The sequence below is a fragment of the Chrysemys picta genome, chromosome 14 (assembly GCF_011386835.1).
Source record: "Chrysemys picta bellii isolate R12L10 chromosome 14, ASM1138683v2, whole genome shotgun sequence".
Taxonomy (NCBI): domain Eukaryota; kingdom Metazoa; phylum Chordata; order Testudines; family Emydidae; genus Chrysemys; species Chrysemys picta.
This window is the reverse complement of record NC_088804.1, coordinates 42,428,198-42,448,057: the sequence shown is the minus strand read 5'-3', so window position 1 is coordinate 42,448,057 and position 19,860 is coordinate 42,428,198. Positions and strand designations below refer to the sequence as shown.

General features: G+C 57.6%; 1 protein-coding gene across 3 annotated transcripts in view; it reads right to left on the bottom strand.

Moving 5' to 3' along the window:
- LOC101946109 (B-cadherin-like) overlaps positions 1 to 16,358 on the bottom strand; it is a 95,331-nt gene extending 78,973 nt beyond the window's left edge. Inside the window, exons 1-2 of one of the 3 annotated variants that reach the window (XM_065567406.1) lie at positions 16,170 to 16,358; positions 15,166 to 15,283 (exon numbers count right to left, since the gene is read on the bottom strand). In XM_065567406.1, the coding sequence (XP_065423478.1) occupies positions 15,166 to 15,283; positions 16,170 to 16,217 (166 nt within the window). In that variant the 5' untranslated portion in view covers positions 16,218 to 16,358. Of the gene's footprint in view, positions 1 to 15,165; positions 15,284 to 16,163 lie in introns of all 3 variants that reach the window. The other 2 variants (XM_065567403.1, XM_065567404.1) reach the window with 2 other exon arrangements.
- Positions 16,359 to 19,860: the final 3,502 nt, after the last annotated feature.

The window sequence follows — 19,860 nt, the reverse complement described above, 5'->3', positions numbered from 1 at the left end:
CCCCTGGGCAGCGGCAGAGAAGAGCAAGGTTGTGTTTGTTTTGTTAAAGAGCAAACTGTGGACTGGGGGGAGGAGACTCTCGGGCAGGTGTACCATTGAAACCACTTTTAACTCATTCTTTGCAATTGACTAAATTCCCAGCTGATGGGTTCCTTTGAGCAAAAGCAAACAACCAGAGGATTAAATCTACACCCTGCCAATTTCACCCGGTCTCTTCTCCCACCCAGAAAGCTGAATTCTGCTCAGTATCCATGCGCCATTCGCACTCAGAGGATGGCAGTCAAGCCACGCCCACCGCCAGGCTAGCTAAAGGAAAACTCTTTGAAGCCATTAGAATCACATCGTTCCAATTCATTACAAAACGTAGGACGTCTCGTCATCTCCTCCAGCAGCAATTTGCTGTCAAGGTATCCAAACCTAGCCTTCCACCCCTGAGCAGCACCGTTAGTCTGCACCTTGCAAGGGGCTTCTTCCATGGGCAGTGGGTGAACCCCTGGCTTGGGGAGGCTAGCCCCCCAGCCCCACCCCTTCCACCCGAGACCCCGTCCCTTCTGCACCCACCGGAGCCCAGCCCCCACTGTGACCACTGGCCCCTGCCCAGCACCCCCAGCCCCAGCGCTGATTAGTTGACAGGCAGGCGGTGCGGCCCCAGCGCTGGGAGGACGGGCAGCGTGGCACAGCCCTGGGGGCACACTATGGCCCCCCAGGCTGCCTGCCCCAGCCTCTGGCACAGAGGGAACAGCAGGCAGGATGTGGCCTGAGGGCGGAGCATGGGCGGGGACACGTCAGGCTGTTCGGAAAGGCAGAGCCTTCCCATACCTACGATACCCGCCACCCATGGCTTCTTCACTGCAGTATTGCCAGGGTCCAAGGTTACGGACTAGAGCAGCGGTTCTCAAACTGTGGGTCGGGACCCCAAAGTGGGTCCCAAACCTGTTTTAATGGGGTCACCAGGGCTGATGTTAGCCTTGCTGGGGTCCGGGCTGAGGCCAAAGACCGAGCCCCACCACCTGGGGCCAAAGCCAAAGCTCAAAGGTTTCAGCCCGGGGTGGCGGGGCTCAGGTTACAGGCCCCCCACCTGGGGTTGAAGCCCCTGGGCTCTGGCTTTGGCCACCCTGCCCAGGACAGCGGGGCTCAGGCTTCGGTCCCCCTTCCTGGGGTCGTGTAGGAATTGTTGTTGTCAGAAGTGGGTCGTGGTGCAATGGAGTTTGAGAACCCCTGGACTAGCTCCACCTGTCTTGCAGCAACGCTCCCTGCCCACAGCTTTTGGGACTCTCCTGGGCATGTACCGGGGGGAAGATAATGCAGGTAACAATTAACACAAACCAAAGGGAAAACATCTTGCACCTAACTGTGTGTGTTGGGGAGGGGGGTTTGATCACAGCCCCCTGGCTCACTCAGTCCCCTGGCAGGATAGGCCGGGCACCACAGAATAGAACATGTTCCGACCTTCACATTCCGGCCCGGTGAGCAAACGGTGGGAAAGGGTTAGAGTCAGTGGCGCTGATTTGCCTGCAACACACGCAGCTTCCCAGCAACGAGAGGCACTGTGAGGACACCCCGCCGCTCTCAGAGAAAGGAAGGTGCCATTTTCGGAGTGCCGGTTCGTCCTGGGAATTGCCCAGTGCACCGCAGAGGGCAGCCTTGCACCCTGTGGGCGTGGTGCAGCGAGGGTTGTGGGGTTCACAGCACTTTGAGCCCAGCTGCTGGAGACATGTCATGGCTAAAGCCGCCTTTGCATGCTCCCCAGCCTTGGTGTCTGTTTCCAGGGTGTTCCTTCAAGGCAATATGCTGCCATGGCATTGGCTGGTTTGCTTCAAGGCTTTCGCAGTCAGCTCTACTTCATTACAGGGGGCCGAGCTCGGGGTGTGTGTGTGTCTCTCTCTAATGAGGTGGCAGGTTACAGTGGTTGTCACCAGCGCCCGCGCCTCAGACACCCCTCGCAGCAGCCAGCGCTCTCATATTCGTGGGTCTGCACGCTGGCTTGTGCCCCACTCAGAGTGGGGGGCAGGCACGAATCTCACACGCAGGTGAGGGGGCTGAGCTTATGGAGAAAGGCTGGCACGGGCCAAACACACACTGTCTGAAGGGACAGGGCACAGGTCTGTGGTCGGCAGGCCAGCGGGCGTTTTGACGACACAAGCAGCCACGCAGTGCCGTCCATTCACCGGCAGCCCTGGACACTGAACAGTCCAGCATCCTAACGGGACTTCGAGGTCCTTCTACTCCACAGGCTTTTATCTCCTGGGTCTCTTTCTGATGTGCCCAGTGGAACTCTGGCTTTTGAGCTGCAAGGGGATCTCTGGCCAACCTCCCCGGCAGCCAGAAGGGCCCCACTGAGCAGGGCCGGCTCCAGCTTTTTTGCCACCCCAAGTCAGGGGGGCAGATAAAGCCGTGATCAGCGGCACTTCAGCGACAGCTCTACCGCGCCGTTTCATTCTTCGGCGGCAAGTCCTTTGCTCCGAGAGGGACCTGCCACCGAAGACCCGGACGTGCCGCCCCTTCCCATTGGCCACCCCAAGCACTTGCTTCCTTTGCTGGTGCCTGGAGCCGGCCCTGCCACTGAGCACAGCCAAGGGGACCTGCCGACGTGTCCCTCCCCCTGCGCACGTTGGTTCTCACACTCTCTCCTGGTGACTTGTGCTAACGGGGGCGGCCTGTCTCCTTTTATTATACTAGGCCACACGGGGAATTAAATCATGCCGGCAGAGAGGCTTTCCCCAGACCCGCATATTTTACAATAGACCCAAGGATGGAGCCAACCAGCTGCTCCGTGGGAGGGGAAGGCAGGCCTGAGTTTGTGGTTACCTTTTCCTACGAGCTGCGGGTCCCTCGGAAGAGCAAGGGCATCAGCTCCCGCATGGGGTAAGAGACGGGGGGCCCAGTCAGACAATCCTGTGAAGAACCAGCTGTCACAGCTGGCAGCTCCCGACTGGCCAAACGGCCCCTAACGCCTGGCGAAGGCGCTCTAGGCAGGGTGTCTATGGCACGAGACCTCCGGGATCCCCAATACGCAAATGAGGGGATCCCATCCTGGGTGCAGTCTGCCGCTGACAGGGGCTGCCTCCTCTGTGTGCAGCGCAACTTCCCACCTCTGCGTGGGAGAAACTCTTCCCGGGGACCAGCCGGGGGGGGGGGGGGGGGCTGCTGTGGGGACGTGACCTTGGAGACTCCCCAGGTCACACCCCCGCCCAGCGGCACTGTGCTCTCCAGGAGCAGCCGGTCCGACATCCCAGCACCTCCTGCTGATCCCAGCCCCCTCTGCCATTGCAGGATGTCGGACCGGCCTCTGCACACCGGTGCCAGCTGTAGCTGCAGCAAGCTAGGGAGCATATGCAAATGCAATGCGCTAATATGAATATGTATCATTTACATAAATCCCCCAGGTCATTAAAGCCTTCACTTCCTTGCCCACGCCCCAGCCAGCCATCATTCCCTCCCAACCACGTCCCCTTTTGTTCCACCCTCTGCTCTCTCCCCGCCCTCGGCCAGGAGCGTGGCCTCCACTAGCCACAGGCAGATTGCTCCAGTGACACCCCCCACACACACACACACTGTGTGTCGCTGTATTTGCATCTGCAGGGCCACAGGCAGGGTGGGGGCTACGCTCCAGCAGGAGTCTGCGATTCGGACCCTGGAGGACTCTAGCCAAGATGCAGCCCACAAGGGTCTCCCCGTTGGGAGAAGACGTGGCTGGTTGGGCCCCCCCGATGAGGACCCTCCGAGCCAGGCAGGGAGATTGAATGCACCTACTTTTGTGTGCTTCCTCCCCCGGCCGTGGCCAGTGTTAATGTGGGTGGTTGGAGCTGCGGCGCTCCACCCCAGAGGGAGGGGGCTGTTCTTTCAAACGCCGCGCCAGGACGCCGGGTGTGAGCACCGGGGTTAGGAAGGGTCAGGCAAAGGAGCAATTCATTCGAACCCGTGCTGGTGTCGCCACTGGCGGCCTCCAGCTCAGCTGCCTCCTGCGTGCGGCTCTCAGAGCAGAGGAAGTTTCCCAGTAACGTCGGGTCTGAACCAGCTTATCAGGAAACACGGCACCAGTGGCGGGGCCATTCACTCCGCGCAAAGGAACAGCCCCGAGAGGGCCTGTGCTCCTTCAGCCTGGCTCTGCGCCCCACGCCCTGCTCACCGCACTGAACACTCATTCCACGGTGCGGCTTCTTCCTGGCAACCTGAGGAAACTCTGCTGGGTACAGCAGGGTCTCGAACAAACATTTTGTAGTTATAAAAACACCAAACATCTTAATCCAGTGAAAAGTGCGGAGAAGTGCCTGGCATGCCCAGACCTCCTCTGAAGAACTGGGACTGTCTGGTGGTGAGACAAGGACACGGTCACTTTACCCAGAGGTAGCTGCATTCCAGAGACGTGCACAGGGACTCTGTCCAATGAGCACACATTTTATTGGGTTTCCATACGGACTCATCATTTAATACCTTTGTCACTCCTGGTCACAAGAGCTCCCACGGTCACTAACTAGGAAGAGCACAGTCCAGTTCAGAATTTTTCCAATATGAAAAATAATCATGAGTTTTTGTATTGCCAGCATCTCCCCCAGGTTGTTTTTTTTAACCCCAGATGATGGGATAAATGATCTCCTGGGTCCCCCTTAGTGATCTGGAACAGAGTTTAGTCACAACTAAAAAGCAGGACAGTCGTTCTTTAGATTTCAAATACCGATTTTCCAGAGGCAGGCTCAGGAATAAACCAGGGAGTCACTGGTAAGTTCCAGCCAGCAGCACCTTTCATTTGTGTTCATGGCCGTTTCCAAAGTGTTTCCATTTTAGGGACCGCTCATCAAAGATGCATGAAATCTTCTCAATTCATGCTACAGAGTTTGCAAAGCTCTGGGATCCAGCACAATACCAAGGCAAGATTAGAATCCTGAGACACTTGCCACCTTTTCTATCACATAACGCGAAGTTGAGTTAGTCTGTGGCTGTGTTTAAGGCTGTCTTAAACCCGTAAGAGGGATGGGAGGTGGGAAGCGAAGGATTTCCCCCACAGAAATCACAGGCTAAGTAGGAAAGTCCCTAAATTTCATTTCATTTTCATTTCAATCCAGTCTCAGAATGACTCGCACACCTGTTCTTCCTGCAATAAACCTTCTGGGGGAGATTAAGGCAATAGCCACGTTAGGCAAAGTCTCAGAGCTGCCCTCCCGCTCGATTTCACATCCTCACTCTGCCCATTCCTACCCACGTGCCAGTGAGGGGCAGCATGGTCACACGGACAGGAGACATGAGTTTCCATTCCTGGCTCAGCCACAGACTGGCTGGGTGACCTTGGCCAGGTAACTCGCTCGCTGGGCATCTGTCTCCCCCCGCCCCCATTTGCAGACCGGGGAGAGCCTGGAGGCGAAAAGTGCCCAGGCTCAGTGTCCTACAGGCCCAGGCTAAGCACAGAGCGAAGTGGAGAGTTACAGACTGCCAAGCCCTGAACAGCGCCCAGGCACCGCGGTGGCAGGGGCCTTTCCTCCAGTCCAGGGGAACGGGGTGGGACGCCCCTTTGGAGGGGCCAGTGCTGCTCATACTCCTAGAGAGAGAGGAGACAAGATGCTCTCCTTCTCCCCTCTGCACGCTGGCTCCCCAGCACCCCTGCTCTGGGCCAGGAGGCTGTGCCCATGAGTGGGCTGCAGAAAATCTCCCCCTAGCACAAGAAAAGAGAGAGGACCACCCCTGGCTCCGGTGCCACTCTGAATGGAGCTCGGCTTGACTCTTGTTTTTAATTGGAGAGAAGCAGCCGCCAAACCTGTTTCTCCAGGAGGCCTGGCTGGAAAGAACGTGCATTCCTGCCCAGCCACACCCAGGCAGCACACAGCGGGTTCACTTTTACCCTGGCCTTGCAGCTTCCTCCTCCCACAGGACAGGTGCTTGGAAGCTATGGAGCGATCCTCGCACAGCACAGGAGCCCAACCCAGGCACCGTCAGGGCACTGGGTGGGTTGAGGTTCATTTCCCCCCAACTCACTTGCCTGCTCTGGCGCCCAGGGAACAAACAGACGGAGAATTCGCCAGCTCAGTTAGAAACTCCTGTAACTCAACTCTGCAGAGACTGAGCAGCTCTCACTAAGAGCTGGGGCCAGACGCAAAGCTGAGGGGTTGTGTAGATTAAAAAAAAAAAAAAAATTCAAGATACATGCAAAATATTTGCTGCGTTAGCCGTTCAGACAAATGGCTGCATTAGGCTAGCTGGGGGATGCACTAACCCACATTATAATCAACTTTAAACAGCAAAAGGCCAAGATATCAGACACTGAAAAGTGGCTTCTGGCCCACGCAGAACTACTGGCAAATGATGCGCAGTCAGTTATGGGCCTAAAACATCTTCCCTTGCACAATACAGCTCCAGTCCCCTGGCCTCCCCCAGCCAGGGCAGAAAGAGCGCCGGGACAGGCAAAGCTACGTATCCCTGTGATAGGTCCAACCAGGCTCGCTGCCCATTGAGAACACCACGTCTACACTGCACCCAGGCACGTCATGAACCACCACACAAGCCTCCATTGGCTGGCAGGGCCGAGCGTGGGCAGACATTCTTACTCACAGAGCACCAGCCTACCACTGGGCAGCGTGTGGCCTTCACACGAGATACTCGCCTCTCCCTACTGCCCTTTGCCAAAGTAACGGGGCAGACCGGAGAGACCCCTTGTTCTTTCCTCAGTCCATCTCAGGAGCCACGTGGTGCCACAGTGCGGCCTGCCTCCGGGAGCTTTCGACACAGGACATGATGCCGAGACCCATCGCTGCTCACTGTGTGATGTATGAAGAAAGGCTGACGCTAGCCTAGATCTGGGAGACCCAGGTTCAGTTCCCTGCTCTGCCAGAGATTTCCTGTGTGACCTTGGGCATGTCACTTAGTGCTTCGGTTCCCCACCTGTACAATGGGGATAACAGCAGTGCCCTGCCTCGCAGGCATGTGAGGGGACCCTGAAACACTTATATGACAGTGAGGGAGGCCCCTGAGTACCTAGGACACAGAGAAGGCTCTTTGAGCACCTGTGGGATGCTAAGGGTTTGATGAACAAGGGCTTCAGGATTCCTCCCACTTGTAAAGCAAAGATTTTCTGAAGCCTCAGCTAAAAGGAGTCACCGGCTCTGGAAGGCTTTGGAATTTTATTGTATGTCGTTTAAGAGCTGGAAGTGGAGTTGCGAACTTTCTATTTGCAGAAAACTGAACACACTTACCCTGCCCTCCTTCCCGAGGCCCCGCCCTGCCCCCTTCCCCAAGGCCCCGCCCCAAATTAACTCTATCCCCACTCCCTCCATCGCTTGCTCTCCCTCACTCACATGCTCATTTTCACTGGGCTGGGGCAGGGGGGGAGGGAGAGGCTCCAGGCTGGGGGTGCGGGCTCTGGAGTGGGGCCAGAAATGAGGGGTTCAGGGTGCAGGAAGGGGCTCTGGGCTGGGGCAGGGGCTTGGGGTGCAGGAGGGGGTGAGGGCTCCTGGCTGGGGGTTCGGGCTCTGGGATAGGGCCGTGGATGAGGAGTTTTGGGTGCAGGAGGGGGCTCCGGGCTGGGGTTGGAGTGCGGGATAGGGTGACGGCTCTGGCTGGGGGCCGGGATGAGAGTTTAGGGTACAGGAGGAGGCTCCGGGCTCCAGGTGGGTGTTTACCTCAAGTGGCTCCTGGAAGCGGCGACAGATCCCTCTGGCTCCTTGGCACAGGGGCAGCCACAGGGCTCTGCACACTGCCCCTGTCCGCAGGCACCGCCCCTGCAGCTCCCATTGGCCATGGCTCCCAGCCAACGGGAGCTGTAGAGCCGGTGCTCGGCGTAGGGGCAGCATACGTAGCCCCCATGGCCATCCCTGTGCCTAGGAGCTGGAGAGACCTGTCGCCGCTTCCAGAAGCTGCGTGCAGGGCCAGTGCAAGGAAGTTTCATGCCCTAGGCACCTTGCGCCACCACCACCCCCCGCGGCATCTCTCCCCCCCCCCCGCCCTGCGGCACCCCCTACCCCCCACGGCAGTTCCCATGTCCCAGCAAGCTGTGCGGCAGCTCCCCACCCCAGCTCACCTCTGCTCCGCCTCCTCCCCGAGCACGCCGCTGCTCCACTTCTCCCGCCTCCCAGGCTTACGGCGCTAATCAGCTGTTTGGCGCTGCAAGCCTGGGAGGGGAGGAGAATTAGAGCGGGGGCAGCGTGCTTGGGGAGGAGGTGGAGCAGAGGTGAGCTGGGGTGGGGAGCTGCCACACAACTCCCCGGGCTGGGGGGGGGTGGGGAGCTGCCGCGGGGGGGAAATTGGGGGCACCGCTTTTTGGCACCCCCAAATCTTGGCGCCCTAGGCCACCGCCTAGTTTGCCTTAATGGTAGCACCGGCCCTGGCTGCGTGGATCCGGGCAGGGAGCCTGCCTGCACCGCTGCACCGCAACCGGACTTTTAATGGCCCGGTCAGAGAGCCACCAGGGTCCCTTTTTGATGGGGCATTCCAGTCCAACCCTAGCTGGAAGGAGCAAAGGTCTGAAGATTCAACAAGTCTTGTGGCCTGAGCTTGGGGGGAGAAGGGGGGAAAAAAGAGGGACAGCGGAATACGCCAGTGTCAGAATTAAATATAGAGGGCATGGAAGTAAATGGCCCACAACTGGAGCTACGCTGTGAGATGTCCTTGTTTGCTACGGCAAGCTGCCCAGTCCCCAGAGAGGGGCCGCCACGCTAGCCTTTAGCACAGAGCCTAATATGGTCATCCTAGTCCGACCCACGCTGGAGCAGACTTTCGCTCCAGCCCAGGCTGGGCCAGGGAACAATGACATCACTCAGCCGACTCAGCCCTCCTTCATTCAGGCCCAGCGCAGGTGGAGGTGAGTCGTTCACTGGCGGTAAAGCACCAACCCCTCCTGAACAGAGAAGCGGCTTAGAGCTGCAGATTAGCAAAACAAGCTCTCGCCTCCCACACTGGAGTCAGGGAGGGGTTCTGGGTTTATTGCCACTTGTAGATTGTTTTGTCACTGACTTTGTACCATCAACCCCTGGGTTTGGGCAATAACCTGCCTTTGTGTTTACCCAAATCCAGCCGCTCCTCCGCAAAACACAGACCCCTGTCGTAGGAGGAAGTGAGAGTCCAGAGAGACTCATCAGCTTTTATGGCCCCTGGGGACAAACAAGACAGCAGAACTCCTACGCCGCCTCTCCCACGGAAACACCTACTCCCGGACAGTCCCCGGATGTCATACTGAAGTTTCACCATGACTTCAGGCTTGCAAGACAGAGTTTCTCCCGAAAGGTGATTCAGGGCGAAATCACACATGTACAAAGCGAACAATTCACCCAGGCTGCCAAAGGCGCCAACCCAAGAGGGGACGTTCGTAGCTCGGGGAAGCTGGCCAAAGCCCCAAGCCCTACAGTGGCAGCCTTTGCCGCTGCTCGGGGACCAGGTCTCTGGATGAGGCAGTCCCAGCTCAACACAAGCGCACAGACAGGATGAAGGGGATGGGGCAGCACGTGCTACAAAGGGGACAAGAACAAGGTGCAGGGAGGTCAGCGAGGGAATCCTGCTGCTGCCGCCTCACCAGTCGCTAGTCGTGAGGCGCTCACTATAGTTGGACACCAGCAGCCACACAGGACAGCTTAGCCCACAGCCACAGAGCCCCCCGAGACGGGCAGAGGGTGTCAGCAGGACCCTATTACCAGATCAGCTTAACAAATAAATAGAACAGGAGGGAGAAGCAGCATCTGCCTTCTCCATTAGCGGTCACCCCGCCCTGGATTCCAGACATTGACCCCTCCTGTCTGCAAGAATGGGATGGGCAGGATCCGCCAGGAAAATCTGTTCCAAAGTGCTGCACAAGCTACTCCTCTCCCTCCACTTGTGGCCACGATGCCATTTCCTCCTCCGTGCCCTGGGGAGAGAGGTGACGTGACCTGCCATGGTCCCCAGTGAGTCAGTGCCAGAGCGAAAAGCTCCGGAATTCCTGACGCCCAGCCCTATGCTCGGTCCACTAAGCACCCTGCATCTTCAGCCCAGTTCGCAGGGGCTGGAAACAGCTGTGGTCCAAAGAGTGGGTAACCACCTGCCTTTGAATTCAACAGCAGATGCTACTGAGGTCCTTCAGAAAGAGATGGTTTGATCCCAGTACCTGCCACCCCTTACGTGAGAGGATGGTTTGATTCCAATACCTGCCACCCCTTACGTGAGAGAATGGTTTGATCCCAGTACCTGCCACCCCTTACGTGAGAGAATGGTTTGATCCCAGTACCTGCCGCCCCTTACGTGAGAGAATGGTTTGATCCCAGTACCTGCCGCCCCTTACGTGAGAGAATGGTTTGATCCCAGTACCTGCCGCCCCTTACGTGAGAGAATGGTTTGATCCCAGTACCTGCCGCCCCTTACGTGAGAGAATGGTTTGATCCCAGTACCTGCCGCCCCTTACGTGAGAAGTTCAGCAGACAGAGCAGTTACGAAATGTTGTATAAATGTTTCTAGCGAATGGCTGCGAGAATAATGCAACAAGCAGCATTTATTCTTTGCAATTAATTCTTAGGAAGTTGCATCTTCCTCCATCAAACCCTTTCATTAGCTCTTTAAAGGGCCTTATCGGGCAATACAATCTTTAGGAAAGGTTTTAGAGTAGGCACCCAACCTCCTCCAGAGGAGAGGTGTTTAAGCACAGCTTGGATGGCCAGTTAAAAACAACCAGCCAGAGGTCTGGGGGAGGTCTCCAGTCATGATCACAACAGGTGTTTTTTTCTCCTAAGCTCAATGAATCCTGAAACCTCTCCAAACCCATCAGCTGGAAAGTGCACACACCCTGAGCTAATCACCCTAATTACAGCCCAACTCATTAGCCTGGGGAAAGCTCCCAGGCTTCAGTCACAGGACCCAGCTGATTCCCTTTGAAGCGCCCTGATTAGCCCCTCTGGAGCATTGGCTCAGTACAACCGTCCTCCAATTCCAGGGCTGCCTTTTAGATCAAATTTACTGCAATCAAGTTTCTTAAAGCTCTACCCCTGTGGCGTCTACGGACCAAGCCCTTAAACCAGAACTGAATGCACAGTGGACAGTTTAGTATAGAACATCAGAAAATACAAAAACAACAAGGAGTCTGGTGGCACTTTAAAGACTAGCAGATATATTTGGGCATAAGCTTTTGTGGGTAAAAACCTCACTTCTTCAGATGCATAGAGTGAAAGTTACAGATGCAGGCATTATATACTGACACATGGAGAGCAGGGAGTTACTTTGCAAGTGGAGAACCAGTGTTGACAGGGCCAATTCAATCAGGGTGGATGTAGTCCATTCCCAATAATAGATGAGGAGGTGTCAATTCCAGGAGAGGAAAAGCTGCTCTTGTAATGAGCCAGCCACTCCCAGTCCCTATTCAAGCCAAATTAATGGTGTTAAATTTGCAAATGAATTTTAGTTCTGCTGTTTCTCTTTGAAGTCTGTTTCTGAAGTTTTTTTGTTCAATGATAGTGACTTTTAAATCTGTAATAGAATGACCAGGGAGATTGAAGTGTTCACTTACTGGCTTATGTATGTTACCATTCCTGATGTCCGATTTGTGTCCATTTATTCTTTTGCGGAGGGACTGTCCGGTTTGGCCAATGTACATGGCAGAGGGGCATTGCTGGCACATGATGCCATATATAACATTAGTAGATCTGCAAGACCTTCCTCTTTGCTCAAGCTTTTGACCTCTACTAATAAGCAGCAAGGATGTCAGGCCTTCCCGAATGGGTTAGCCAGACACTGGGCCTTGGAGGTAGAGGAGAAAGGAGGGGGACAATCCCAGAGCAATTTCTCTCTCATCAACCCTCCCCGCAACCTGGAAGCAGAACGTGCCAGTGAACAAGGGGATTTCCAGCTATCACCAGCGTGAGGGATCGGGATGGCTTTGCAGAAAGATGACTCAGGCTGCCGAGTGGCAAACCACCCTGTCACGCCAGCACAGGCAAGACTGGCAGCAGGGCACTTGGCAGAGGGACCCAGAGGGGGAGGACGAGTGAAGCAATTTTTCTAAAGGTCAATGACAACAGAGGTGCAAAGTCTAACTTCTGTCTGCCAGGCTCCAGGGGCCCAACGGTGCAGGGCCTCTGCAGACCTCACTCAGCAGGAGGAGCTACCAGGAGTTCCCTGTCCCCCCAACTACTCACCCAGGGGTTAGAGCTTCCCACTGCTGGCACTAGGTCTTTGCATCCCTGTCTTTCCAAAGACCACCAACCTACCAGCAAAACCCTATCAACCATTAACCACAAGTACACAGCATTTCCATAGCAACCCTGTCAAAAAACAACAGAGCAGTCCTGGGAACTTCAGCGGGATCCGAACACCCAGCGAGCCACCTGAACAGAGGCGCTACCAGCCTTTCTGACAGGGCGCCTACCTGGTGGGCTCGCTTCTCACCTGAGACCCCAGCAGTCCTGCCTCTGTCTGCTTCACAAACACCGAGAAAGAGGGAGCATTGCTCCCAGGCCTTCCCTATGGGCATAGGCTCTGCCCCAGCTCCTGACATAACCACTGAAGAGAAACAAGTGCCCCTCGTAGGGGCAGAAAGACTTGCTGAAGATATTCAAGAGGGCACCATACAGGTGAGGGGCAAAGGAACAGGGCTTGATTTTACAGCCGTGCTGAATAGACAGGCGTGTTTGGACACACAACAGTCACATCTAGACTAGATCACAGCAGCAAAAATAAAGTGGGTCCTAAGCTCTGCCCAACACCAGCTCATTCTTGGACTCAGCTGCAAAAGAACTCTGCCCCACACGACATCTGGGACCTTAAAAGTGCAGTAGTCACACGGGCCCCCACTGTTCCGAATGCCCCATCAAAGTCTCCAGTCTGTTGCTCTTCAAAGGGTTTGACCCCTAGCCGGAGTTGATTCTCCCCCGCAACCCACTTCCGGGCATGGCTACACATTGTTCCTCACAAACCATGAGGAAGCCAGATGCAGGCTAGAGGAGACCCCAGCTGGAGTTCTAGCCAAGCACCAGTTTGTCTTCTTGAGAAGAAGTTTAGACAAGGGCTTCTCACCAAGCATTCTGCCAGTTATGAAAGAGGCATTTCCAGGGATGGTGCAGTCACGAGACACCTCACAACTCTTGGTACCAGTCACACACAAAATCAGCTTTCCTTTGTTCTATAGTAGCCAGCGAAAGAAGCCACCAGGCAACCCCAGGACATCGGAACAAAGGCAGCTAAGTACTGACGGTTCCTCTGCACCGGCTCATTCTTCACAGAACGCTGAGCATGGGAATTTCATCCCCAACGTCACTTGGTAGAAGCTCGAGAAGCCAGATTTAAAGGCTGCCAAATCTTTGATGATGTTCGGGAACCAACGTCTTGGCTCGGTCACAGCCCGCAGTGGGAATTGCCATCTGGACAAACCCTCTTTCTTCAGCTCATCTTTGGGCACTTGTCGTCAACACTGGGACACGGAAGTGGGTTTAAGAGGGACTGAGGTGGGTTAAGGGGGATTGTGTCTTCCGGAGACCCACGAAGAGGAAGTGGAACTTGTGGTCTCCTTCTAATTTGGTCTTCTGATTTTGCAAGTTTCCTGGGATGACACTAAGTTGGAGTGGGCAGCGCTGACTGGAGGAGGCGATGGGGGTAGCGAAGGATTATGGGGTAGTGGCTAGGTCTACTCCCAGAGGCCAAGTTTGGATGTTTGAGAGATGCAGCACATTTGTAAAGGAAGCGTGATGTATAGCGAGGGATGGAACCAGACACCACTGACACACCTGCGACCCAAACTCTGCTTTAGCCAGGTGGGTTTTGGTTTACAGATGTGGATTGGAGGCGCCTCTGTCCGAGATGGCTGCGAGGCATCGCACGCAGTCGTGAGCCCAGAACGCACACAGCACGAGACAGCTCAGCTCCAGCTTGCACTCGCCAAGAGAACCAAAGCGCCATCCAAGGGCAGGGGCAGGGGCAGGGCACACTTAACCCATCCGCAAGCTCAGAGAGAACAGAGGCACTGCTTTTGCTGGACATGCTACCTCCGGAGGCTGGCAATTACTACGTGTCTAGTGCGAGGTGTTTTACAGACAGCCGTGGAAGGGTCCCTCCCCCTAAAACAGGGGGTCGCAAACTGGGGGTCAGGACCCCTCAGGGGGTCGCAAACTTATTCCATGGGGGGGTCGTGAGCTGTCAGCCTGCAACCCAAACCCCGCTTTGCCTCCAGCATTTATAATGGTGTTAAATATATTAAACAGTGTTTTTCATTTATAAGGGGGGGGTCACACGCATAGGCTTGGTATGTGAAAGGGGTCACCCGTACAAAAGTTTGAGAACCACTGCTCTAAAACCATACAGTCGAAGAGACCACAGCGCTGTAGACAGATTGTCTGCTTTGATTTTGTTGGTCATGCCTGAGAACCAGCTATTTACAGCCAAACCAAAACCAAGTCCCCAAACTGCTGCCATTTAAGTAATTAATTAATAAGTAAGTAATAATTTCCTTATTTACACAACGTCAAAGGGCAAACCGATGACCCACTCATATTACCGAAACTTCAGTAAGAAGAGCAGGAAATGGGCATTCCTGCTGCCGGGCACAGGGATGATAGTGAAAAGCTTTGAAGGCAGATTGTCAGTGAATAAACACAAGCCAAACACCCGAAGAGGCTAGTTAGAACAAGTCTGCTTTCAGCTACCTTACGCCTCCCATAGCTCCAGGGGAAAGGGCAGATTTCAGTGATCCTCCCTGCTCCTTAGCACTTTCATGTCAGGAGCAGGAGAAACATCTACTGGTCTAGTCCATAACTTCGGCCACTCTTACAGCACTAGACTCAAAAGCATAAAGCAAACGGCGGTCTTGTGACCAGCCAGATCTCCACAGCCCAAAGGCAACGGGCTCGCCCTTTTCCCAGATGCTAATTAGCAACAGCTAGAAATACATTCAATTCTTTCTGAACTCTACTTGTCCCCAACAGCGGTCCCTGCTGTAAGGGTGTTATCGGGGGGCTTCTCCAGCACCAGCCAGTTTTACATCCAAATTGGCTGTTTTTCTAGTTCAAACGGGGATTCATTCAAGGCAGTCCCATGGGCCGGGTTACTGAGGTGGGCAGACGGGATGATCACAGTGGTCCCTTCTGGCCTTACACTCTATGAGCCTATGCTCAGGATGGCGAACACAGCGGCTGAGGGAAACACTCTCCCCATGAAGGTGTGAGCTGCCCTGAGACAAAGCGTGGGAACTTCTGCCTCGAGTGGAGCATTCAAGGAGCCGAGAAGTCACCTTACCTTTGCCCAGCACTCGGCCGGTTTCCAGATCCCGCCGGGACACAGGGAAGGTGTAGCTCTCGGAGCCGAAACCCGGCTGGCACTGCGACACCTCTTCACAAAACCACCGGCCAGCCTGGTTCCCGAGAAATAAGCGTTAGTAAGTCGCACGTTCTGGCCTGTCTGTGATTTCCCTTGAACCCCATCATGCTGACCCCCGAAAATCCTGCCTAGAGAATTCTACTCTGGAGGATCCAAAAGGAACGGGTCCCAAAGCTCACGCTCCCTCACCCCCCGAGTCCCCACGGGGGCTGTATCTGGCATCCGGGGCAGGTCACAAGCAGTAAGTCCCCCAGAGCATCCCCCTGTTTAGAAGGAAATTCCACCTGCAACTCAGCCCCCCCCCCCCCCGCCCTGTGCCCTGCCAGAATCCAGAGGAGGCCGGAGCACTAGGCTCCAGGGAGAAAGTCTGTCACAGGCCGGCAGCCTCACAACACAGCCTGTCCCAGGAGACTCCCAGCCCAGGATCGGAGACCCGGAGAGTCCAACCAGCCCTGAACTCCGGCGTCAGGGCCTGGCTATTGCGCACAATGCTGGCCAATGCCACCCCGGCACACCACAAGTACAGCAACCCACTGCCCAGGCAAGGGGCGCCCTGGAGGGGGTGTGGGGGGTACGACACTGCAGGGGGTACTGCCCTAACAGAGGGGGGTGGCAGCAACGGGGCAGCCAGGGTGGGAGCTGCCCTTACACAGTGGGGGGGGGGGTCAGCCAGGATGGGAGCTGCCCTTACACAGTGGGGGGGGGGGCAGGAGGGGGGGTACTGCCCTTACACAGTGGGGGTGGGGGCAGGAGGGGGGTAGCGGGGCAGCCGGGGGGGGTGCTGCCCTTACAAAGGGGAGCGTGGGAGGCTGGGGGGGGGCAGCCGGGTGCCCCAGGAAGCGGCTCCGCACAACCCCCCCGAAGTGACACCCGGTCTCTCCCTTGCGGAGCTGGGGGGCGCGGTCCGGCCCCGTTACCTGCAGCAGCAGCAGCAGGCAGAGCCCGGGCAGGCGGCCCCGCGGCGGCCCCATGGCACAGGACGGGGCGGGTCGGTGCGGACCGAGGGTCGCTTCTCTCCGCTCCGTGCGCGCTGCAGCGCCGAGTGCCGGCCGGGCAGGTGCGGCCGCTCCCAGCGCCCCGCCCCGCAGGTGAGGCGGCTCCGGCGCCCCGGGAGGCGGGACTCGGCGGCCCTGGCCCGGCCCTGCCCCGCCGGGAGGGGCCCCGCGGAGCGCCCTGTGCCGGGGGTAGGTGCGCTCCGGCCCGGCCCCAGAGGCGGCTCCCAGCCCGGCCTGGTGCCCGGACCGGGGCTCGCCCGCGGGGTCCTGGCAGCAGGCCTGGGCCGGCCGAGAGAGGGACCCTGGGGCAGGTCCCTGCTGATGAAATAACGACCAGTGGGTGGGTGGCAGCGCCCGGGCCCGAGCAGGCCCCTCCGTGCTGGGTGCCCCCCAGAGCCAGTCCCTGCTCCAGAGCGCGCGGGGGAGCCTGGGCTCACGGCCAGCGGAGCTGCCAGGGCAGTGCCCCACGGGGCAGACACACCCACCCACCCCGGCGCAGACCGGGCCTGCAGCCGTCAGGAGCCCGGGCTCCCCCAGAGGTGCCTAGAGCCCCAAGGAGACGTCAGACAAATGTGACAGGGGTACACGGCCGAGGTAACAAAACGATCCTCGCTAAGGCAGAGCTGTTCCAGCTGCAGCCCCCGCCCAGCCCCTGAGAGCTGTCACTGCGTTTTGTCCTTGCCCTTCGAGCCTCCCGAACGGCTGGGAAGTGCCTGCTTGGTTCTCAAAGAGTTAACTTGTCCCCACCTTGTTCTGGGGAGAGTGGGGACCCTGCACAGCTTCCCCGGCAGCCACCGTCCCCTGCCTGCTGCCGACCCCCTGAGCTAGAGCTGGAGTCACGCTGCTGCCCACCCCGGCAGCTGGGCAGGGCTGTGCCAAGTCGAGCAGCTCTCCAGCTGCTGCCTGGCTGAGGTGCCCAGGGGCGCTGGCTAGCCTGGGTGGAGCTTGGTCTGAACCAAGAGTCACCGGCGGGCACTCAGCATCAGCGAGGCCCTTCTTCCTAGGCCACCTCCACTGGGGGGTGCCTGCCAGTGAGAGCAACCCCGGTGCCGGGTTGGCAAGCTGGGTGAGAAGCCAATGCCTGCTGCCTTCAGCGGGGGAGGAGGCGGAAGTGAGGGCCCTGTCCTGTGCGGTGGGCAGAGCTGAGCCCTGCAGTAGGGAGGCCTCTATCTGCAATACAGGCCCCAGCCCCCCCGGCATGGGGAGAATAAGGCAGGAAAAGTGGGGACTGGAGCCCTGCTACCTTTCCCCTCCCCCTCAGCAGGGTTTGAAACTCAGCAGCTTAAGTGACTTCCTGGCATTCGTCTCTGCAGCACTGCAGCTCTAAGGTCCTTGGGCCTGGTACCAAGCAGGGCCTGCACCTACCCCTGCTCACGGGCATAGAGGATGCATGTTTAATCCCCCCAGCACTATAGGGCACCTCACCCCCCCACACACACCACTGTAAGACCAGTCACTGGACTCAGGGCCAGCTCCAGGCACCAGCCCAGGAAGGAGGTGCTTGGGGCAGCCAAGGGGAAGGGGCGGCACCTCAGGCTGTTCAGTGGCAATTCCGCAGCGGGTCCCTCGCAGAGGGAAGCACCTGCCACCGAATTCCCGCCGAAGAAGAAAGCGGCGCGGTGGAGCTGCTGCCCGAGTGCCACCGCTCGCACTTGCGATCACGGCTTTTTTTTTTTTTTTTTTTTCCCCTCCCTTCTGCCGCTTGGGGCAGTAAAAACCCTGGAGCCGGTCCTGACTGGACTCACCCCAGAGCGGCTGCCTCCTCTCGGCTGGAACGTGGCAGCTTTTTAGCAGCCCACAGCAACAGTCGCCATCAGTGAAGCAAGAGCCAAGCATGCAGCTGTAGGGCAGGACTCCTGGGTTCTCCTCCCCGTTCTACCACTGGCTGGCTCAGGGGAAATCCTTTCCCAGGGTTGTTAAAGTGGCTCTGAGGTTGCCAGTGCAGCTGCTGGGAGGACAGTGCTCGCTCCATGGCTCCAGCACTCGCTGTCAATACAGGCTCTCACTGGGCACATTCCTATGACAAGCCCCATTCACCCCCAAACTCCAGCCCCCGGAGCTCAGGCAGCTCATGGAGGAAGCCTCGCTGGCTCCTTCCTGCCCACACTGCATCAGCCCAGCTGTCACCAATTCACCAGCCTCCATCACACTCTGCACAGGTGAGTCACCCAGCCCAGCAGCAGGGGTTTCCTCAGCTCCCGCCCGCTCCCCAAAGCCTTTCTGCAGATGAATATTTGCTCACAGCTCCCGTGAGCTGCCGTCTGTGTGGTGAAGCCAAGGCCGGAGCAGCCCCAGAGCCTGACCACTTTAGATGTCACTCCTTGTTCTGAACAAGGCTCTGGCCCTCCAGCTCCCTGCGACAGAGGCAAGCAGCTGTAATGAGGCAGATTATAAGAAGCAACAACATTCTCTCTTGCAAACCTCTCCTCCACCTGGGATGCTTCTCGCTAGCCAGCCTCCCAGCTCAGCTCTGCCCAGCTGTGGGGGAGCGGCCCACTGCAGCCTTGTTTAGAGAATCAGCCAAGGCCCCTGATCTCCAAGCTCTTCCTGGCTCCGGTTTGCAGGATGGCTGGGATGAGAAGGGGGCTCCCACCAGCTACAAGCCTCGGATCTGCTCCAACCACCTGGCAGCCCAGCTGTGCGCACAGGCTGTGTAGTGCTGGGGCTACCCTGGCCCATGCAGCCTTGAACACCTCCCTGCCCCTCCCCCCAAAGCAGGCCTAGTCTCTGCCAAGTGCTGCAGCTGTTCACCGGCAGAGGGATCACTCCTGACACAGACTGGCAATGTCACAGCAGGAGTTTGTCACAGCTGGAGGGAGGCAGCAGCTGGATGCCCATCAGATAGCAGCCGCTTGTTGGCTGGTCCCAGTACCAGCATTGCTAGAGGCTAAGATCCCTTCACTTCCCGCTCAGCAGCCAGGCAAGGCTGGCCACAGGGTGTGCCTCTGCCCAAGGCAGGGCCGGCTCCAGGCACCAGCTTCTCAAGCAGGTGTGTGGGGCGGCTGCTCCGGAGAGGGGCGGCTCATCCAGGTATTCTTTGGCGGATGGTCCCTCACTCTGTCTGGGCGTGAAGGAGCTCCTGCCGAATTGCCGCCACAGATCGCGACCGCGGCTTTTTTGTTTTGGCTGCTTGGGGCGGCCAAAACCCTGGAGGTGGCCCTGGCCCAAGGGCAGTATCTGCAGGCCAGAGGGTGGCTCTGGCTTGCCAGGCTGTTAAGAGCATCTCCCTGCAGGCTGAGGGGGCAGCACTGGGTCACTGACCTGCAGGCCTAGCCCTTGCTGCTGAGCAGGTAGGAGTCCTGCCTTCCATGGCCCTGTTGCCAGGGTTTGTCTAGATGACCAGAGGTTGAGGGCCTGGGGTGGGTGTACACACACACACACACACACACACACACACTCCCCCCCCCGCCCCCCCCCCCCCAGCCCAATCCTGCCTCTATGCTAGGGAAACCCCTCCTCTCCAGGTGGCAGGAGTCCAGTGAGGGCTGGTCTCTCCAGCTTGGGGTCTCACACACAAGAAGGGGGTCCCTGCCATCCCCCTCTCCAGGTGCAAAGGGACCCAGGGGCAGACCAGGAGGAGCTGTTAGCCAGAGCTCTTTGGAAGTTGCACCTGTGAACA